The 15,735-nt window shown below is 53.7% G+C and overlaps 1 protein-coding gene across 1 annotated transcript in view; it reads left to right on the plus strand.

The window, feature by feature from the left end:
* Positions 1–253: 253 nt before the first annotated feature.
* The window catches only part of Crhr1 (corticotropin releasing hormone receptor 1), a 51,939-nt gene continuing 36,457 nt past the window's right edge, over positions 254–15,735 (plus strand). Inside the window, exon 1 of the mRNA XM_004655106.3 lies at positions 254–343. Within this exon, the coding sequence (XP_004655163.1) occupies positions 311–343 (33 nt within the window). The 5' untranslated portion in view covers positions 254–310. The remainder of the gene's footprint in view (positions 344–15,735) is intronic.

The raw sequence follows: 15,735 nt of genomic DNA on the forward strand, positions 1-15,735 counted from the left end.
GCGGCGGGGCGACGCGGGCTCCAGGCGGCCGAGAGAGTCGCGAATCGGCGGCCAGACTTGCCCCGGGAAAAGGCGATCGAGAGCCGGCCGGTGTGCGTGCGGCGGTGTAGTGGTGGCGGCGGTGGTGGTGGGGTGATCGGGCCGCTGGGGACCCGAGGGTGCAAAGCCGGGCGCCGGGGAGCCGCGCAGCCACCGACCGGGGAGCCCCGCCGCCCAGCGCGCGCCACCCGAGCCCGCAGCCGCCCGCCGGCCCCCTCTGGGATGCGCGAGCGCCCCGGGCGTCCCGGACGGTGACGGAGCCGGCCCGAGGATGGGACGGAGCCCGCAGCTCCGGCTGGTGAAGGTAAGAGCCGAGGGTCGGCCCCGGCGGGCGCGGGACGGACGTGAGCTGGGGGAGGGGAGCTGGGCGCGTCCCGGCTGGCTGGGGCGCACGACCAGCCTCACACCTTCTACCCGGACCTTGGAGCTGGGTTTCGGGGACAGGGGGACAACTCTGATGGAAAAAAAAAAAAAACAATGAAAGGGGTGCGGCGAAGCTCCGTTTGGCGGAGGAGGGGGGTCCGCCCACCGGCGGAACCTTCTCTGCGCGGAGAATCGCTCCTGGCTTTGGGGCCCAAAGCTTGGTCCCCTCTCACCGGTCCCCGGCAGACCCCGCGCCCTCCTCCGGACCATGGACTCTGGAGGGGCTTCCCCACCGCCTCCAGCGTCCTCCGGACCGTCTGGGTCGCGATCCTGGGCGCTCTTTCCAACCCTTTCCCACCCGGGGAAAGCCTGACGTCCTGGGGTCGATGTCACCCGCCTCTGGTGTTTGATCTGTAAGTGACCCACCCTAGAGCCGGGCGGGTTTGCGGGACACCGCAGCCCCGGGGCGCACCGCGCGCTCCGCTGCGAGGTGGGGACGCGGCTCCGGCGCCTGGAGTTCAGGAAAGTCGCCAGATGGCATTTGCGGTGCCCGCCGGATGAAGTTAGAGGACCACGGGCGGGGGGGCGAGTGTCTGCTGTGTGCGAGTGGCCGGAGCCCCGGAATGACAAGGGGATCCGCAGCCCGGCCTGTCGCCTAGGGACCGCGGCCACTTGCAGGCGCGTGAGCGCGTCCTGGAATGCGCGGGCTGGCACCCGGCGCCACGGGCCCGGGAGGTGGGTGGACCTGGGCATCGTCACCCGTCTTGCCCGGGTGCTTGGCGGCGCCCGGAGCTCAGCACTCAGGGAAGAGCCTGGATCCCAAGCAAAAATGTGTAACCCTGAGTCCAGGGCACTCAGTAATTATATTCAAAAGACGTGAGTGGTTTGGACGAAGGGTATACGGATTGACTGAATATGATTTTTTTTCCATCAGTTATTCAACCGACTGTACATTCACTTGCTCGAAACGGTATTTGAGTTAAACCACCAAGATTTTAAAATGTTTTTTACCCCCTTTCCGCATCATCCTCCCTCATCAAATACCCATAGGTTGGCTGTCTTACTAAATGAGGGCGGGTCTCCGTGAGGGTAGACCTCACTCCTCCCTAGAACTCAAGGGCCAGACCCTGATGTTATTTTCTGGGTGATCAAGGTCTCTGGCAAAGAAGGTAAGGAGAAAATTGTTCAGGAAGGCTGCGTAGATATCAAGCAATGGAACTATTTTCTCAAAGCCTCCTGAGTGTGAAACTCCGTCTACATTCACTCACCAGTTACGATTCAGTCTTTAAAATGGATTCAAAAGATCAAACTGTGGGTTTTTTTTTTTTCAAGTTTGTGTGGAAAAAGATGTTCTTTCTCAGAATTGTATGCAGTTCTCTGTTTAGAATGATCACATTAGCCTGAAAGGAAAAGATCTCTTTCTCCCTTGTTTGTACTAGATGGCATGTGTCTAGGAGCGTGGAGGAAGGACTTATGTCTCCACGGATCAATTCAGTAGGTGCCCAGTAAATATGGCATGAGCCAGGGGCACTGAGTGGAGAGTATGTTGCAGGTACACATTTCCCGTGGTGGTCTAGCTGTTTTAAAATATGACGTCATTCAGTCTTTATAATAGCCCCAGGAGACAGGAATTATTCCCGAGGCACAGGGAGGGGCTGAGTAGGGTGTTCAGTCACACAGCCAGAATTCAAACGCAGACACTCTGGTTTTGTTTTAACTTTTGCTAGTTTAAAAAAAAAATCTAGCCATTTTTATTTATTTATTTATTTGGTTTTTCGGGGTAGGGTTTCACTCTAGCTCAGGCTGACCTGGAATTCACTATGTAGTCTCAGGGTGGCCTGGAACTCAAGGTGATCCTCCTACCTCTGCCTCCCAAGTGCTGGTTTTGAACCTCTTCGACTGAGAGTTAGAGACTTACCAGTTTGAAAGTATGAATTCAGTAGATTTGGGTTACATGCAAAAACAAAAACAAAAACAGATCTGTCCCCCATAGCCATTGTCGGGAGTCACTCCGAGACCTGTAGTGTGGGCCTTACACTGCAGTGGTCACCAGGCACTGGGGGAAAGTGTGAGAGAGACCAGGGTGTGTGTGTGTGTGTGTGTGTGTGTGTGTGTGTGTGCGCGCGCATGCGCACGCTAGTAGTGGAAAGAGAGGCATGAGTATGTGGGTGTGTGGTGTTCCTGGGTGAGCAGACAGATGGACAGATGGACACATGGTCCCTATCCCCCCCATCGGCAGTCACTTACTAGTGAGAGATTTGTGCTCCTGACTGTGACTGTGAGGGGTGAGGATCCGGCCTCTGTGGGCTCGTAAAGGGCAGCGAGTGCCAAGGGGCGCGGGCTCTGCTGCTGCCCCCCTTACGAAGTAATTCAGCAGCGTTAAGCAAAGCCTGCAGGCCTGAGAGGGAACTTAGGGTGACCTCACTCTCCTCATGCTGCCCTTAGCATTTGAGCGCTGATCCCGCAAGTTCCGTTCTCAGGCTCAGGTTTGGACACATTGGGCCCAGGGGCGTTGGTCAGCCCTCTCCCCTGGTGCGTCACACCCCAGTCTCCTTAGCCTTCAGACACGCTGGAGTTCTGTGAGTGGGTGAGCTTGGCCCTCCCTGGGCCATTTCCAAGGTGTTTCTTTGCTTAGATGATACGGAGTTAGAGGTGTTTAAAAACATTTTTACTTATTTGAGGAGGGCAGAAGAGAGTGAGTGTAGGTGTGCCAGAGCTGCTGCCCCCCACAGACTCTAGACACACGCACCACGCCGTGCGTCTGTCTGGCTTTACGCGGGTGCTGGGGAAGAGAAGCAGGGCCACCAGGTTTTGAAGCAAGTGCCTTTGACCACTAAGCAGTCTCTCCAGAGACGAGTGGCTTGACCACAGACCTAGAGCAAGGTGGGGGGGGGGGGAAAGCAAGGCTAACGGTGGGGTTTGACAGGACCCGCCCTCCAGAGGGACCTGAGGGGCCAGCCCTGCCTTAAGAGTGCATCCGCGTGGAAAAGCACGCCACCAGCCCAAGCTCACGTGGAAAATCCATTTCTCACGCTTGCTAACGTTTGGCTCCTTGGAGAACAGCCGCCACCAGCTGAGTTCAGCCACACAGGACTTTGGGGGGTCAAAAGTGCCCTTTGGTACCAAGTGTCCAGGATTCTTGCTAAGTTCAAGAGCCTGAGCTGTGGTTCTAAGAAGTGGGAATGACAGGGTAAGTGGAGCCTTGATGGAGGTTCTCAGTGGTTAGAAAGACGGACTGTCAGCTCGTCTGTGCAGGGGTGTGGAAGTCGATTTCTGGCCGGCCTTGGGCATCTCTGTGGCCTGGCATGGGAAGAACAGGCGCCACAAACTCAAACTCCGGCTCTGCTTTTCCGCGGTTGGGAGCCTCAGTGCCTGGTCCTTGGACCTAAGTGCTCCCTCCTGGCCTCATTGCCCCTGGCTACCTTTCCCCTCTACACTCCAGAATGAAAGTTCACTGTACACAGTAGGTGCTCAAGAGACATCTGACGACCCAGGGGAAGGTTTTACTGTCGCTTCCTCCTGTTACCTGGTGCAGTTGAAGGAGAAGCGTTGATGCTTCCACAGACAAGGGTATCACCTTGGAACAGAGAAGGATGAGAGATGGCTAAGCCAACCTCCAAAGCAGAAAAAAGCAAAAACAACCTAGAACTCCCACTTATGCCTACTGTGATTATTACAAACGAGAAAGAGGGCTGGGGAGATGGCTTAGCCGTTAAGGTGCTTGCCTGCAAAGCCAAAGGAGTCAGATTCGATTCCCCAGTACCCATGTAAAGCCAGATGCACAAGGAGGCACACATGTCTAGGGTTCATTTGCAGTGGCTAGAGGCCCTGGCACAACCATTCTGTCTCTTTCCTTTTTTTTTTTTTTCTTCTCTCTCTCAAATAAATAAAATATAAGGAAGAGTAACACAGTAGCAGGTACCAGCGGAGGGTGCCAATGATCTAAAGCCCAGGGAGGGTGGAGCCTCAGCTGCGTAGGGTGTCTGGGAAGTGTGGTGGGCAGAAGGTGGTCCTGCCCTTCCTGTTTCTAAGGTGACACGTGCACACAAGCTGGGGACTGACTCCCAGCTTAGACTCTACCTCAGACGTTCCTGAACTCAGAGAAAGGAAGTGTGGGCTGGAAAAATATGCCTGTGAAGCCAAAGGACCCAGGTTCAATTCCCCAGGACCCGTAAGCTAGATGCACAAGGTGGCACATGCATTTAGAGTTTGTTTGCCAAGGCTAACCCTGGAGTGCCCATTCTCTCTCTCTCTGTCTCTGTATCTGCCTCTTTCTTTCTTACTCTCTCTGAAATAAAGTTAATTCAAAAAAATTCAAAAAAAAAAAAAAAGAAGAGGAAGTGTGGGCTGGAGAGATGGCTTAACAATTAAGACCCTTGCTTACAAAGCCAAAGGACCCAAAGGACCCAGGTTCATTTCCCCAGTACCCACATAAAGCCAGATGCACAAGGTGGTGCATGTGTCTGGAGTCCATGTGCAGTGGTTGGAGGCCCTGGCATGTCCATTCTCTCTTTCTCTCTCCCCTGTCTCTGCCTCTCTTTCTGAAATAAATATTAAAAAAAAATTTTTGTTCATTTTTATTTATTTATTTGAGAGCAACAGACAGAGAGAGAAAGAGGCAGGTAGAAAGAGAGAGAATGGGCGCGCCAGGGCTTCCAGCCACTGCAAACGAACTCCAGATGCATGCGCCCTCTTGTGCATCTGGCTAATGTGGGTCCTGGAGAACCAAGCCTTGAACCGGGGTCCTTAGGCTTCACAGGCAAGCGCCTAACTGCTAAGCCATCTCTCCAGCCCTGAAATAAATATTTTTTAAAGGGCTATTAAGATGGCTTAGCGGTTAAGGCACTTGCCTATGAAGCCCAAGGACTCAGGTTCCATTCCCCATTACCCACGTAAGCCAGATACATATGGTGGCTCATGCATCTAGAGTTTGTTTGCAGTGGCTAGAGGCCACACCTATTCATTTTCTCTCTCTCTCTCTCTCTTTCTGTCTCTCCCTCTCTGTCTCAAATAAATAAATATAAAAAAGAAAAGAAAGGAGTGTGAGCCCATGGGGAAGAAAGGGCAGGCAGAGATTTAGTCACAGTTTTCTTGACGAAGAATAAATTGTTAATTATAAATGATCCTGTCTCACCGGAGACCACTATCAGCAGAGTCTCTGGCAAGTCATGCCACTGAGTCCTTTTCAAACGCTCATCTTCTGACTTATGCCTCTTGGCCATCCTTCATCTAGCCAGTGGGGCAGTCAGCATCATCCTGTGGAAGACGGGAAGAGCAGAGAAACAGACATGGGCTTGAGTCCTGACTGTTCTATGAAACTCCGACTCTGAACCTGGGTTTCTTCATCAGTAGAAAGGGGGACATAGTGTTTATTTTATGGTGCAACCTTGGCTTCCTGTATTGTGGGCTGTGAAACGAGGCTCAGACCCGCAGTGTCTGTCACGCTGTACCTGCTCAGTAAGCACATAGGAAGCCCCGCCAGAAGTCTTACCGACATTCTCAGTCTAAGACAGGCCATCTAAGGGAGTTGCCAGGGAGGGGATGAGAAAGGGCTCTTGGCAATATAGAATCTCCGCTCCCTCAGAGGTCTTCTCTGTCCCCAAGGGAAAGGGCTGGGGCCATGAGCGGGCAGCTAAGCTCAAGATCAGAGGCAGAGGTGCCTGCTGTTGGCCCCCTGCACAGCCCTGGCCAGTGGGAACATTTGTCAGTAAAAGTAAGGCCCTGTAGGGAGGATGGTACAAAATGATTAACTCGCCGATGCAATTACTTTTTATAAACTCGCTGGAGTTTATTAGGCAACAGGAGATGAACCACTTTCTCCCCCCCCCCCCCCAAATAACAAGCAGGCCGGGCGGGGTGGGAAGGAGGCCATGTCAGGATTCTGCTCCAGGAACTGTGCACAGAGCTACCGGTTCAAACGCTTCTGTTAAATGTGCTCTGTGGCCGCAGTCCACCCAGAAGCCGGAAAAATGTTCCTGGGACAGATGAAGATGTTTGTAGAAAACACAGGTCACCCTAGGGTTGTCCCTGCTGGGCCCAGGGAGCCGCTTCTCCAGCGCTCACCCTTCCTTCCCCGCTGTCACCCTTTCTCCTGTCTGGTCGGAGCCCAGAGGAGAAACTGGCCGGACTGGTCTGTGGACTGGGGAGGGGATTGTTTCAGACAGGATGGCTGGTGAGTCTAGAGTCTGTGCACCAGAGTTTATAGGCATTGGGCTTTCATGTGTGTGTGTGTGGTGTGTGAGATCCGACATGCATGTACGATGTATGTGTGTGCGCAGTGGGATGTGCTTGCCCGCCATGGCCAGAGTAGAAATGGCACTCCGTCACGCCTCTGCCCGTGCGTCCTTCTGGTTTGAGCTGGAGTCTCTTACTGATCCTGGAGCTGCTGGATTCACGAGCTCTGGTGATTTCCAGGTCTCTGCCACCTTACAGAACGGGGGGCACGTCCGTGGTTTAACGTGGGTTCTGGAGACAGCGCCAAGACGCCTCGGGCTCCTCAAAGTCCACACACTGGCGCCATGCGCGCTCTTAACCACTGGGCCGTCTCTTTAGCCCTGAGTGAGCCTGTAGGACCTGGGGCTGGAAAGTCGGGGCCTTTAGGAGAATGGGGACAGCTTATTGCTCAGAGTCCCCAGCGGGTACGCAGAGCCACAGAGCTGAAAGGCAGCAGGCCCAGGCAAAGGGCTAAGACAAGAGATGGCCACAACAATGGCAGAAGTGTGTCATGGGCATGGTGCATGGTGAGTGGACATCCCCTTCCCCAGCCTCCGTGGCAGGGCATGTGAGGGGTCTCCAGAAGGCCCTTTCCTCCCACCGTAGAGACTCTGTTAGGTGGACAAGCACAGGAGCGGGAGGGAGGTCCAGGCTGCAGACGGTGGCTGCCCTGGCAGGGCTGGGGGAGTGGTTGGGGCTCTGGAGGGCAGAGTCCTCTCAGGGCCCGGCCTCTCTGCAGCCAGAGAAAGGAACACAGCTCCTGCTTGTGTGGGACAAGCAGGACATCCTCTGTCTTCTGCTAGCAAATGGGAATGAACCACTTTTGCAATGTTGGTAGCAGTGCTGGTCTACCTTCAGAGGCTGCTTTGGAGTCAGCCACATCCCTTTCTCTCCCCTCTGTACAGTCAAAGCTGTAGGACAGGTATAGGCAACTTGAGGCCAGGGCCGGAGGATTGACTTCGGGGGGGGGGGCGGGCAGCAGGACACCCAGGGGTGGTAGAGTCATCCATGGAATGGATGGCAGGTTGGTGCCTCTGTGGTCTCTTCAGTCTGAGGGGCTTGGAGTCTGCTTCCTCTTCCAAGACGGGCTAGGGCGGCTGGTCCTGAGGCAGGGCTGTCCTTGAAGGGGTGCTAGTCCATTCCTGCTGCACTTGATCCAAGCCCTCCTCCCCCTTTTCTTTATCTCCTTTGCCCATTTCTCCACGCCGTCCAGCTTCTCTTGGCCAGGTGCTCTATTATGTGGCTGATCCCACACCAGAGCCCATGTAGTGACCCACTGAGTGATCATTTCTCACTCTAGAGGCAAAAGAACCCAGCTGGGCGTGGTGGTGCACGCCTTTAATCACAACACTCAGGAGGCAGAGGTGGGAGAATCGCCATGAGTTCGAGGCCACCCTGAGACTACATAGTGAATTCCAGGTCAGCCTGGGCTAGAGTGAGACCCTACCTTGGGGAAAAAAAAAAAAAAGGACCCAACACTTCCTGTTGCCACATCAGGTCCGCATTGCTGGTAGAAATCACCCAACTAAGAGCAGCCTGTGGGAAAAAGAGGTTTATTTTGGCTTACAGACTCAAGGGGAAGCTCCACGATGGCAGAGGGAAATGATGGCATGAGCAGAGGGTGGACATCACCCTGTGGCCCACATAAGATAAACAGTAGCAATCAGGAGAGTGTGCCAAACACTGGCACAGGGGAACTAACTATAGCACCCATAAGCCCACCCCCAGCAATATACTGCCTCCAGGAGGCTTTAATTTCCAGTTCTCTATCAGCTGGGAACCTAGCATTCAGAACAACTAAGGTTATGGGGGCACCTGAATCAAACCACCACATTCCACCCCTGGCCCCCATAAACTGATATCCATACATGATGTAAAATACAATGCATTCAGTCCAACTTTAAAAGTCCCCATAGTTTTTGTCACTCCCAATGATGTTCATGCATCTCCATAGTCCAAGATCTTTTTTAACTGAGCCATAATAGCAAAACATCCCCCCAAAACCCATAATGGCACAGAGTAAACATTCACACTGAAAAAGATGGCATTGGGCATAGCAAAGAAATACTCAAGCAATACATGATTTAAACAGGGCAAGAATCAAACTCTGTAGCTCCAAGTCCAGCAACTGTAGTTAGTGACAAATCTCCAAGTCCAATAATTCTAACCAGCAACATGTCTCTGGTATTCAATTCCACCCCTCCAGCTAGGCTACTCACAGTCCTGGAAAACGTCATCAGGGCCGCAGCTCTCCTTGGCAGCCATCTCATGGTCCTGGCATCTCCACTGGGTCTCCACTGCAATCCATGGTTCATCCTCATGGCTCCATGGGGTCTCCATGCAGGCAACCAGCGAACCTGCTTCACACTGCCCATGGCCATTTCCAAAACACAAAACTGTGTTGCAAACCCAACGACCCTCCCTTTCCTGCATTTCTTATACTCCACACTACCAGGTAGGGTGCCAATTTGTTAATATAGGGGGGAATAAAGCAGACTTTGAAGAACAGGACACTCCTTGAGCACTCAGGCTCATTCTTCCTGTTGCCCCAGTGCAGGTCAGCTGGCCCAATCTCAAAGGTTGTAATTTCTCAATTGCAGCTGAACAGGCAGCAGTTTTGGCCTAAAGATTTCTTTCCTCTGTGCCATTATCCCTCTGCTCACACCAGTCATTTCTACGCAAAGCAACCCTGCACAACTTCTCAGGACATGGGCATAACAGCAAGCTTCTCACACAAACTGCCTCTAGCCCAGTCCAAGCAAAGCTCTTTCTCACCCTCACAAGCCAGACTTCACAGTCCATAGTTCTTACTGCACTCAGGTCTTTCAACTCTGACCAGAATAGTCCATCAAGCTGTACTTACAGCACTGCAAGACATCTCTTAGGCCAAGGTTTCAAGTTTTTCCACATTCCTCTTGAAAATCAGCTCCAAAAGGCCAGAGCCACACAGTCAGGTGTCTAGCAGCAATTCCACTCCTCAGTACCACTTTACTGTTGTCATCAGGTTCACATTGCTGGTAGAAATTGTCCAACCAAGAACAGCTTGTGGGGGCTGGAGAGATGGCTTAGCAGTTAAGCGCTTGCCTGTGAAGCCTAAGGACCCTGGTTCGAGGCTTGATTCCCCAAGACCCACGTTAGCCAGATGCACAAGGGGCCATACTCATCTGGAGTTTGTTTGCAGTGGCTGGAGGCCCTAGTGCGCCCATTCTCTCTCTGTCTGCCTCTTTCTCTCTCTGTCAGTTGTTCTCAGATAAATAAATAAATTCATTAATTAATTTTAAATAAAAGAACAGCTTGTGGGAAAAAAGGTTTATTTTGGCTTACAGACTCGAGGGGAAGCTCCACAATGGCAGGGGAAAATGATGGCATGAGCAAAGGGTGGACATCACCTCCTGGCCCACATAAGGTGGACAGTAGCAACAGGAGGGTGTGCCAAACACTGGCATGGGGAAACTGGCTATAACACCCATAAGCCCGTCCCCAAGAACATACCACCTCAGGAGGCTTTAGTTTCCAATTCTCCATCAGCTGGGAACCTAGCATTCAGAACAACTAAGTTTGTGGGGGTCATCTGAATCAAACCACCACACTCCCTAATATCTTGTTTTCCCCCCATCTGCTCCTGTCATCTGCTCCTTCCATGTCCACCAAAGTCTTCCCAAACCACCCGCTTCCAGAATGCCTTCCAGTCTAAGTATGTCCCCCACTGGGAGAGCCTTTGATTCCTCTCGGTTCCCTTCCCTGCTTCTGGGAGCCAATAGTGTGGGAGAGCCTAGGCTGTGAGTGTGAGGCCCCTAGCTCTTTCATATGCCCCCCCCCCAGTGGGTCAAAACACTGACTAACCAATTGTCATAGTCAGCTCCCCGCTGCTGGGACGAACCTCCAAACCAGACACAGCTTATGGGAGGAGCAGGATTTGTTTCAGGCTCAGAGATCGAGGGGCAGTTCCGTCTCCACCGATGGCAGAAGCTGGAACCCTTTACCAAATCCTCGCAGAGAGCAAAACCACAGCAGCACCACAGGTCAGCACCAAACAGTGGGTGCTCCAGGCGGAGCTCAAGCCCTCTGCATACAGACCCGCCCCCAGTGACACCGCAGGGCTGGACCCCAGGCCCTGCTCACAGTGACACCTCTTCCAGCCAGTGGGCCGGAAATCCAAGTTACAGCTTCAATAAAACATTAGAGTCGGGCTGGAGAGATGGCTTGGCGCTTAAGCGCTTGCCTGTGAAGCCTAAGGACCCCGGTTCGAGGCTCGGTTCCCCAGGTCCCACGTTAGCCAGATGCACAAGGGGGCGCACGCGTCTGGAGTTCGTTTGCAGAGGCTGGAAGCCCTGGCGTGCACATTCTCTCTCTCTCCCTCTATCTGTCTTTCTCTCTGTGTCTGTTGCTCTCAAATAAATAAATAAAAATTAAAAAAAAAACAAAACATTAGAGTCGACTGGGGGACATCAATTCCAACTACCACACCAGTCTCCACTAGCGCACCCACCAGCCCACAAGAATGCTATTCCTGAGCTCAGCCTGGGTCAGGAGGACTCCCTTTAAAAATTCAAAAACAGGGCTGGAAAGATGGCTTAGTGGTTAAGACACTTGCCTGCAAAACCAAAGGATCCAGGTTCAATTCACCAGCACCCATGTGAGCCAGGTGCACAAAGTGGTGCATGCATCTGGAGTTCGCTCGCAGCAGTTGGAGCTGGCATGCCCATTCTCTCTCTCAATCTTTCTCTCTTCCTCTCCCTCTCTTTGTCTTTCTCTCAAATAAATAAATTAAAATTAAAAAGAAAAACAGTACAGAGCTGGATGTGGTGGCGCACACCTTTAATCCCAGCATAGGGGAAGTAGAGGTAGGAGGATTGCAGTGAGTTCCAAGCCACCCTGAGACCACATAGTGAATTCCATGTCTGCCTGGAAAAGAGACCATACCTTGAAACATTAAAAAATTAAAAAAATATTAAAAACAGACAAAGACTGTGTATTCTGCATTTCATCTAGAGTCGTGTATATAGTGGATACACAATAGATGCCTGGTTTAATGGAGGTCCTCTCAGGACCTGGGTTCTGTGAGGTGCTGTGGTGATAGGTGATGCCCAGTGACAAGCGAGGCAGATGGCCCTCACCTCTACACCCCGGCCATGCTGCTGGCCACTCAGAGAGCGGCCCAGGCCCTGCCGCTCGTCCCCTGCCCTGCATCCCCACGGCCGTGGGGTTGGGCCGCGTGCAGGCCAGGGCATCTGCGTGATGAGGGCTTCCTGGGGAGCTGTCTCCAGGGGGAGTCAGGATCCAGGCTAGAAAAGCGAGGGGCCGAGAGCCTTCTTAGCAGCTGGGCTGTGGCGGCGCAGGTCTGCGGTCGCTCCATCCCCAGACAGGGATGAGGAAGGATCTGGCTTGGCTGCTAGCAAGGCAGGAACACACAGGCAAGGCAGAGACAGCTCACAGCTCCAGCGCTGCTGTCCCCTGTGCTGGGCGTCCCTCAGTGCATGTAACCCCCTGTGGGTGGTGATGGAGCAGCCTTGGGGTCCTTATCCTGATGTAATTACTTCCGCCAGGCTGTGAAACACAGGCCGGGAGTCACAGGACTTGGCTGCACCCCGAGGAGCAGAGCACCATCTCCCAGCGCTGACAGGGCCAAAGTCCTGGGGCTAGACTCAGCTCAGCCACTTCCTGGATGAGTGTCCTTCAGCAAGCCCCACCACCACTCTGGTCTCCCGTGTCCCTTCTGCACCACGAGAAAGATTAAAGCAGGAAATCCCTGTGTGGCAAACAGTCTGTAAATCCACCAAGGTTCAAGGAAGGGGACCTGCCACCTGCACGTGCCTCAGCCGTTCCCCCCCCCCCATGCCTCCCTCCATGCTGAACCCAGCAGTCACTCAAACCCTTTTCCTCCACGAGGCCTTCCCAGTTGAGCCAGCTCCCAGCTCTCTCCCCCAGCTCCGGCCAGGGGAAGGACCACGGGATTTTCATATCCACCGCACACTGGTCTGCGGTCCTGGCTGTACCGGGTGATGCTCCTTGCTGGTCTGACAGCATCAGGATGGGTCAAGACCCTGTTCAAGGAGATGAGTTTACTGACACCTTGCTTGGGTGTCACAGCAAGGACAACCTCACATCAGAGTTTCCAAACTGTTTCTCTCCATCACGGCGCTGATCACGCTGTGGGCCAGTTGTGAACCACTTGCAACGTGGGGCGGGGGGGGGGGGTGAGCCACCTGACCAGGTACTCCCAACCCCCCCCCCCCCCCGCTGAGTAGCATGGCTCCGGCCATGCCCTTTGCATGCTCGGCTCTGCTGTGGGCACTGGAGTGAGCGGCTCTTCCGGGAAGCTTAAGCCCGACGGTCCCAAACCCACAGCCAAGGAGCAAATCCTCTGGTTACTCAGGGCCCCATCTGATGGTGAGTTCTGCGCCAGTCTTTCCCCTCCTCATTCTCTCTCGTCATCCCACTGCTTGTCATAAGGAGAGGGGCCATCAGTGGGGGGTCTTAATAAAGCCAGAGAAACCCTTGCCCCGGGCTGGACTCCCCTCCCCAACTCCCAGGAGGCAACCCCACACTGGCTCTGGCTCTGGCTCTTGCGCCCCGCTTACCAACTTCAGCATCCATGGCCTGGCTCTGCCCCCTGCCTTTGAGGTACTGCCCATCTCCAGAGCTGCCCGGCCTCCTGCCAGCCCCACCCAGGAGGAGCTGGAAGCTGCTGTCCCAGAAGGGTCTCGGCCTAGTCCTCTGCCTTCAGCTTGAGGCCAGAAGTAGGGATGGTGGCCCATGGTCACGTGGGTATTTGCTGGACAGAAAGCACAGAAAGCACCCAGTACCTCATTCTGTCTGGAAGGCTTCTCCTTATTTTGCCCAGATTTGGGCAGGTGCGCAAGGGTTGCTGAACAGGGCTCGCCAAGGCCAGTACTGCTGGCATTGAGATCGTCGCTCTTTCTTGGTGCAGTCTTGGGCCCTGTTGGGTGTTTTCACCTTCCTGTGTTCTTCCCACTAACTGCCGAGAGGCCCGCTGTATGGTTCTTTCCCAGCACGATTGGGAAATTTTCAGGTTTTCCTAACTCACATTTGCAGTTAAAGAGAAAGAACAAGAGGCCAGGGAGACGGCGGGTAAAGTGCTGGCCTCACAAGCATGCGCCCTGAGTGTGATCCCCGGCATCTGTGGAAAAGCTGGGCATTGCAGGTGCACACTGTAATCCCAGCAGTGAGGGGATGGAGACAGGAGGGTCCCTGGGGCTTGCTGGCTAGCTGGACGAGCCAAATCAGTGAGCGCCAGGTTCAGTGAGAGACCATGTCCCCCAAAACAAGGTGGAATGCAATTGAGGAAGATGTCTGGTGTCAACACACACTCATTCATACATGCACACGTGCACACACACACACACACACGTGAACATGTGTACGCACACGTGCAGAAAGAGAGGCAGAAAGGAACAAGCTGGCAGGGTGAGACCATTGCCTGCCCTCTGGTTCTTCTTAACGTCTTCCCTGATGCTGCCCAGTGAGCCCTGGCGCAGCTGTCTTGGTAAGCTCCCCTGGCTGGTCTTGGCAGTCAGCGGCTCGCCCAGAACCTCCAGCCACAGACCCTCCAGCCCTGTCCATAACGGAAGTCACTTGTCAGCTGCCAGACGGTCTCCCTTTTCCATCCTGACCTCCTCAAATGGCTTCTGAACCACTTCTCTTCCAAGGACACACTTCTGCAGCGCCAGGCTCTTCTGCTTCACAGCCCTGTGCATCTGAGCAACGGCCCAGTGGACGGTGGATGGTGTCAACTGCGGGCCTGGTGTCCCCACAGCTGTCCCTATACCTCTGACCTGGTCTCCCCACGCCCCCGGGGAAGTTTCCCAACATCCAGGAACCGCACTTTTGGTTCACAACTTCCAGGACAGGATCAGAGGGTGGGCTAAACTCTCTGCCTTTGTGGGAGTCAAACTCAGCCCTTCCTGAGTCCTGCCCACTCACCCACCCCCAGTCGACAGGAGGAGCCCCCTCCCCATTCCCACTTAGCTCTCGGGAGGGTGGGCTGCAGCCGGGAGCTAGAGGTAAAGAAGCAAAGGAAACTTGTACCCACATCACTTGGAGGCACTGGACTTGTAAAAAGGAGGAAGGAAAAGAGATGGAGGGAAAAGTAGCACAGCTGGGGAAACAGGCTGCTCTGCCAGGGATAGAACTTCCCCCGTCCTAGTGTCTCCCGTCACCATGGAAACAACCTTGGGTAAGTCTGTCCATTCAAATCAGTTTATCATCTGTAAAGTGGAGAGGTGGTAAGGACTCCAGGTTTTTTTTGCGGGGGGGGTGCGTCAGATTAAATGAGGAACTTCAGTAGCTGGGCATGGTGGCACACTCCTTTAATCCCAGCACTAGGGCAGCAGAGGTAGGAGGATGGCCGTGAGTTCGAGGCCACCCTCAGACTACATAGTGAATTCCAGGTCAGCCTGGGCCAGAGTGAGACCCTACCTCGAAAAGCAGAAAGAAATAAACAAACAAAAAAAAAAAAAATCAAGGAACTTCAGAGTCTGCTAACTGGGCAAGGCTTCAGTGAAATAAAAGTGGGAGGGGGTGTAAGAAGGCCAAAGGCCCGCACTGGGCAAACTCATCACTGAATGAGAGTTCGAGGCCTACCTGGGGCAGCGAACGTGTGAGAGGCAGAGGCGAGATGGGTGTGTGAGCTACTTTTCTTGTCACTATGACCAAATACCTAATGGAAAGCAACTGAGGGAAGAAGGGTTTGCTTTGGCCCACAGTTCAGAGGAATACAGTCTGTCATGGTGGGCAGAAGTATGCAGCAGGAGCAAGGTGATGCACTGTGCTGCCCAGGAGGCAGAGAAAGGGGGATGCTAATGCTCAGCTGGCTGCCTCCTTCCCCCTTTCTCTTGAGTCTGGGCCCCCAGCCTGTGGATTGGTGCCATCCACATACATACATCACTTCTTTTTTTTTAATTTTTAAACTATTTTTATTTATTTATTTGAGAGCAATAGAGAGAGGGAGAGAGAGAATGGGCGCACCAGGGCTTCCAGCCTCTGCAAACTAACTCCAGATGCGTGCGCCCCCTTGTGCATCTGGCTAACGTGGGACCTGGGGAATTGAGCCTTGAACCAGGGTCCTTAGGCTTCACAGGCAAGCGCTTAACCGCTAAG

This window comes from Jaculus jaculus, chromosome 9, assembly GCF_020740685.1.
Source record: "Jaculus jaculus isolate mJacJac1 chromosome 9, mJacJac1.mat.Y.cur, whole genome shotgun sequence".
Taxonomy (NCBI): domain Eukaryota; kingdom Metazoa; phylum Chordata; class Mammalia; order Rodentia; family Dipodidae; genus Jaculus; species Jaculus jaculus.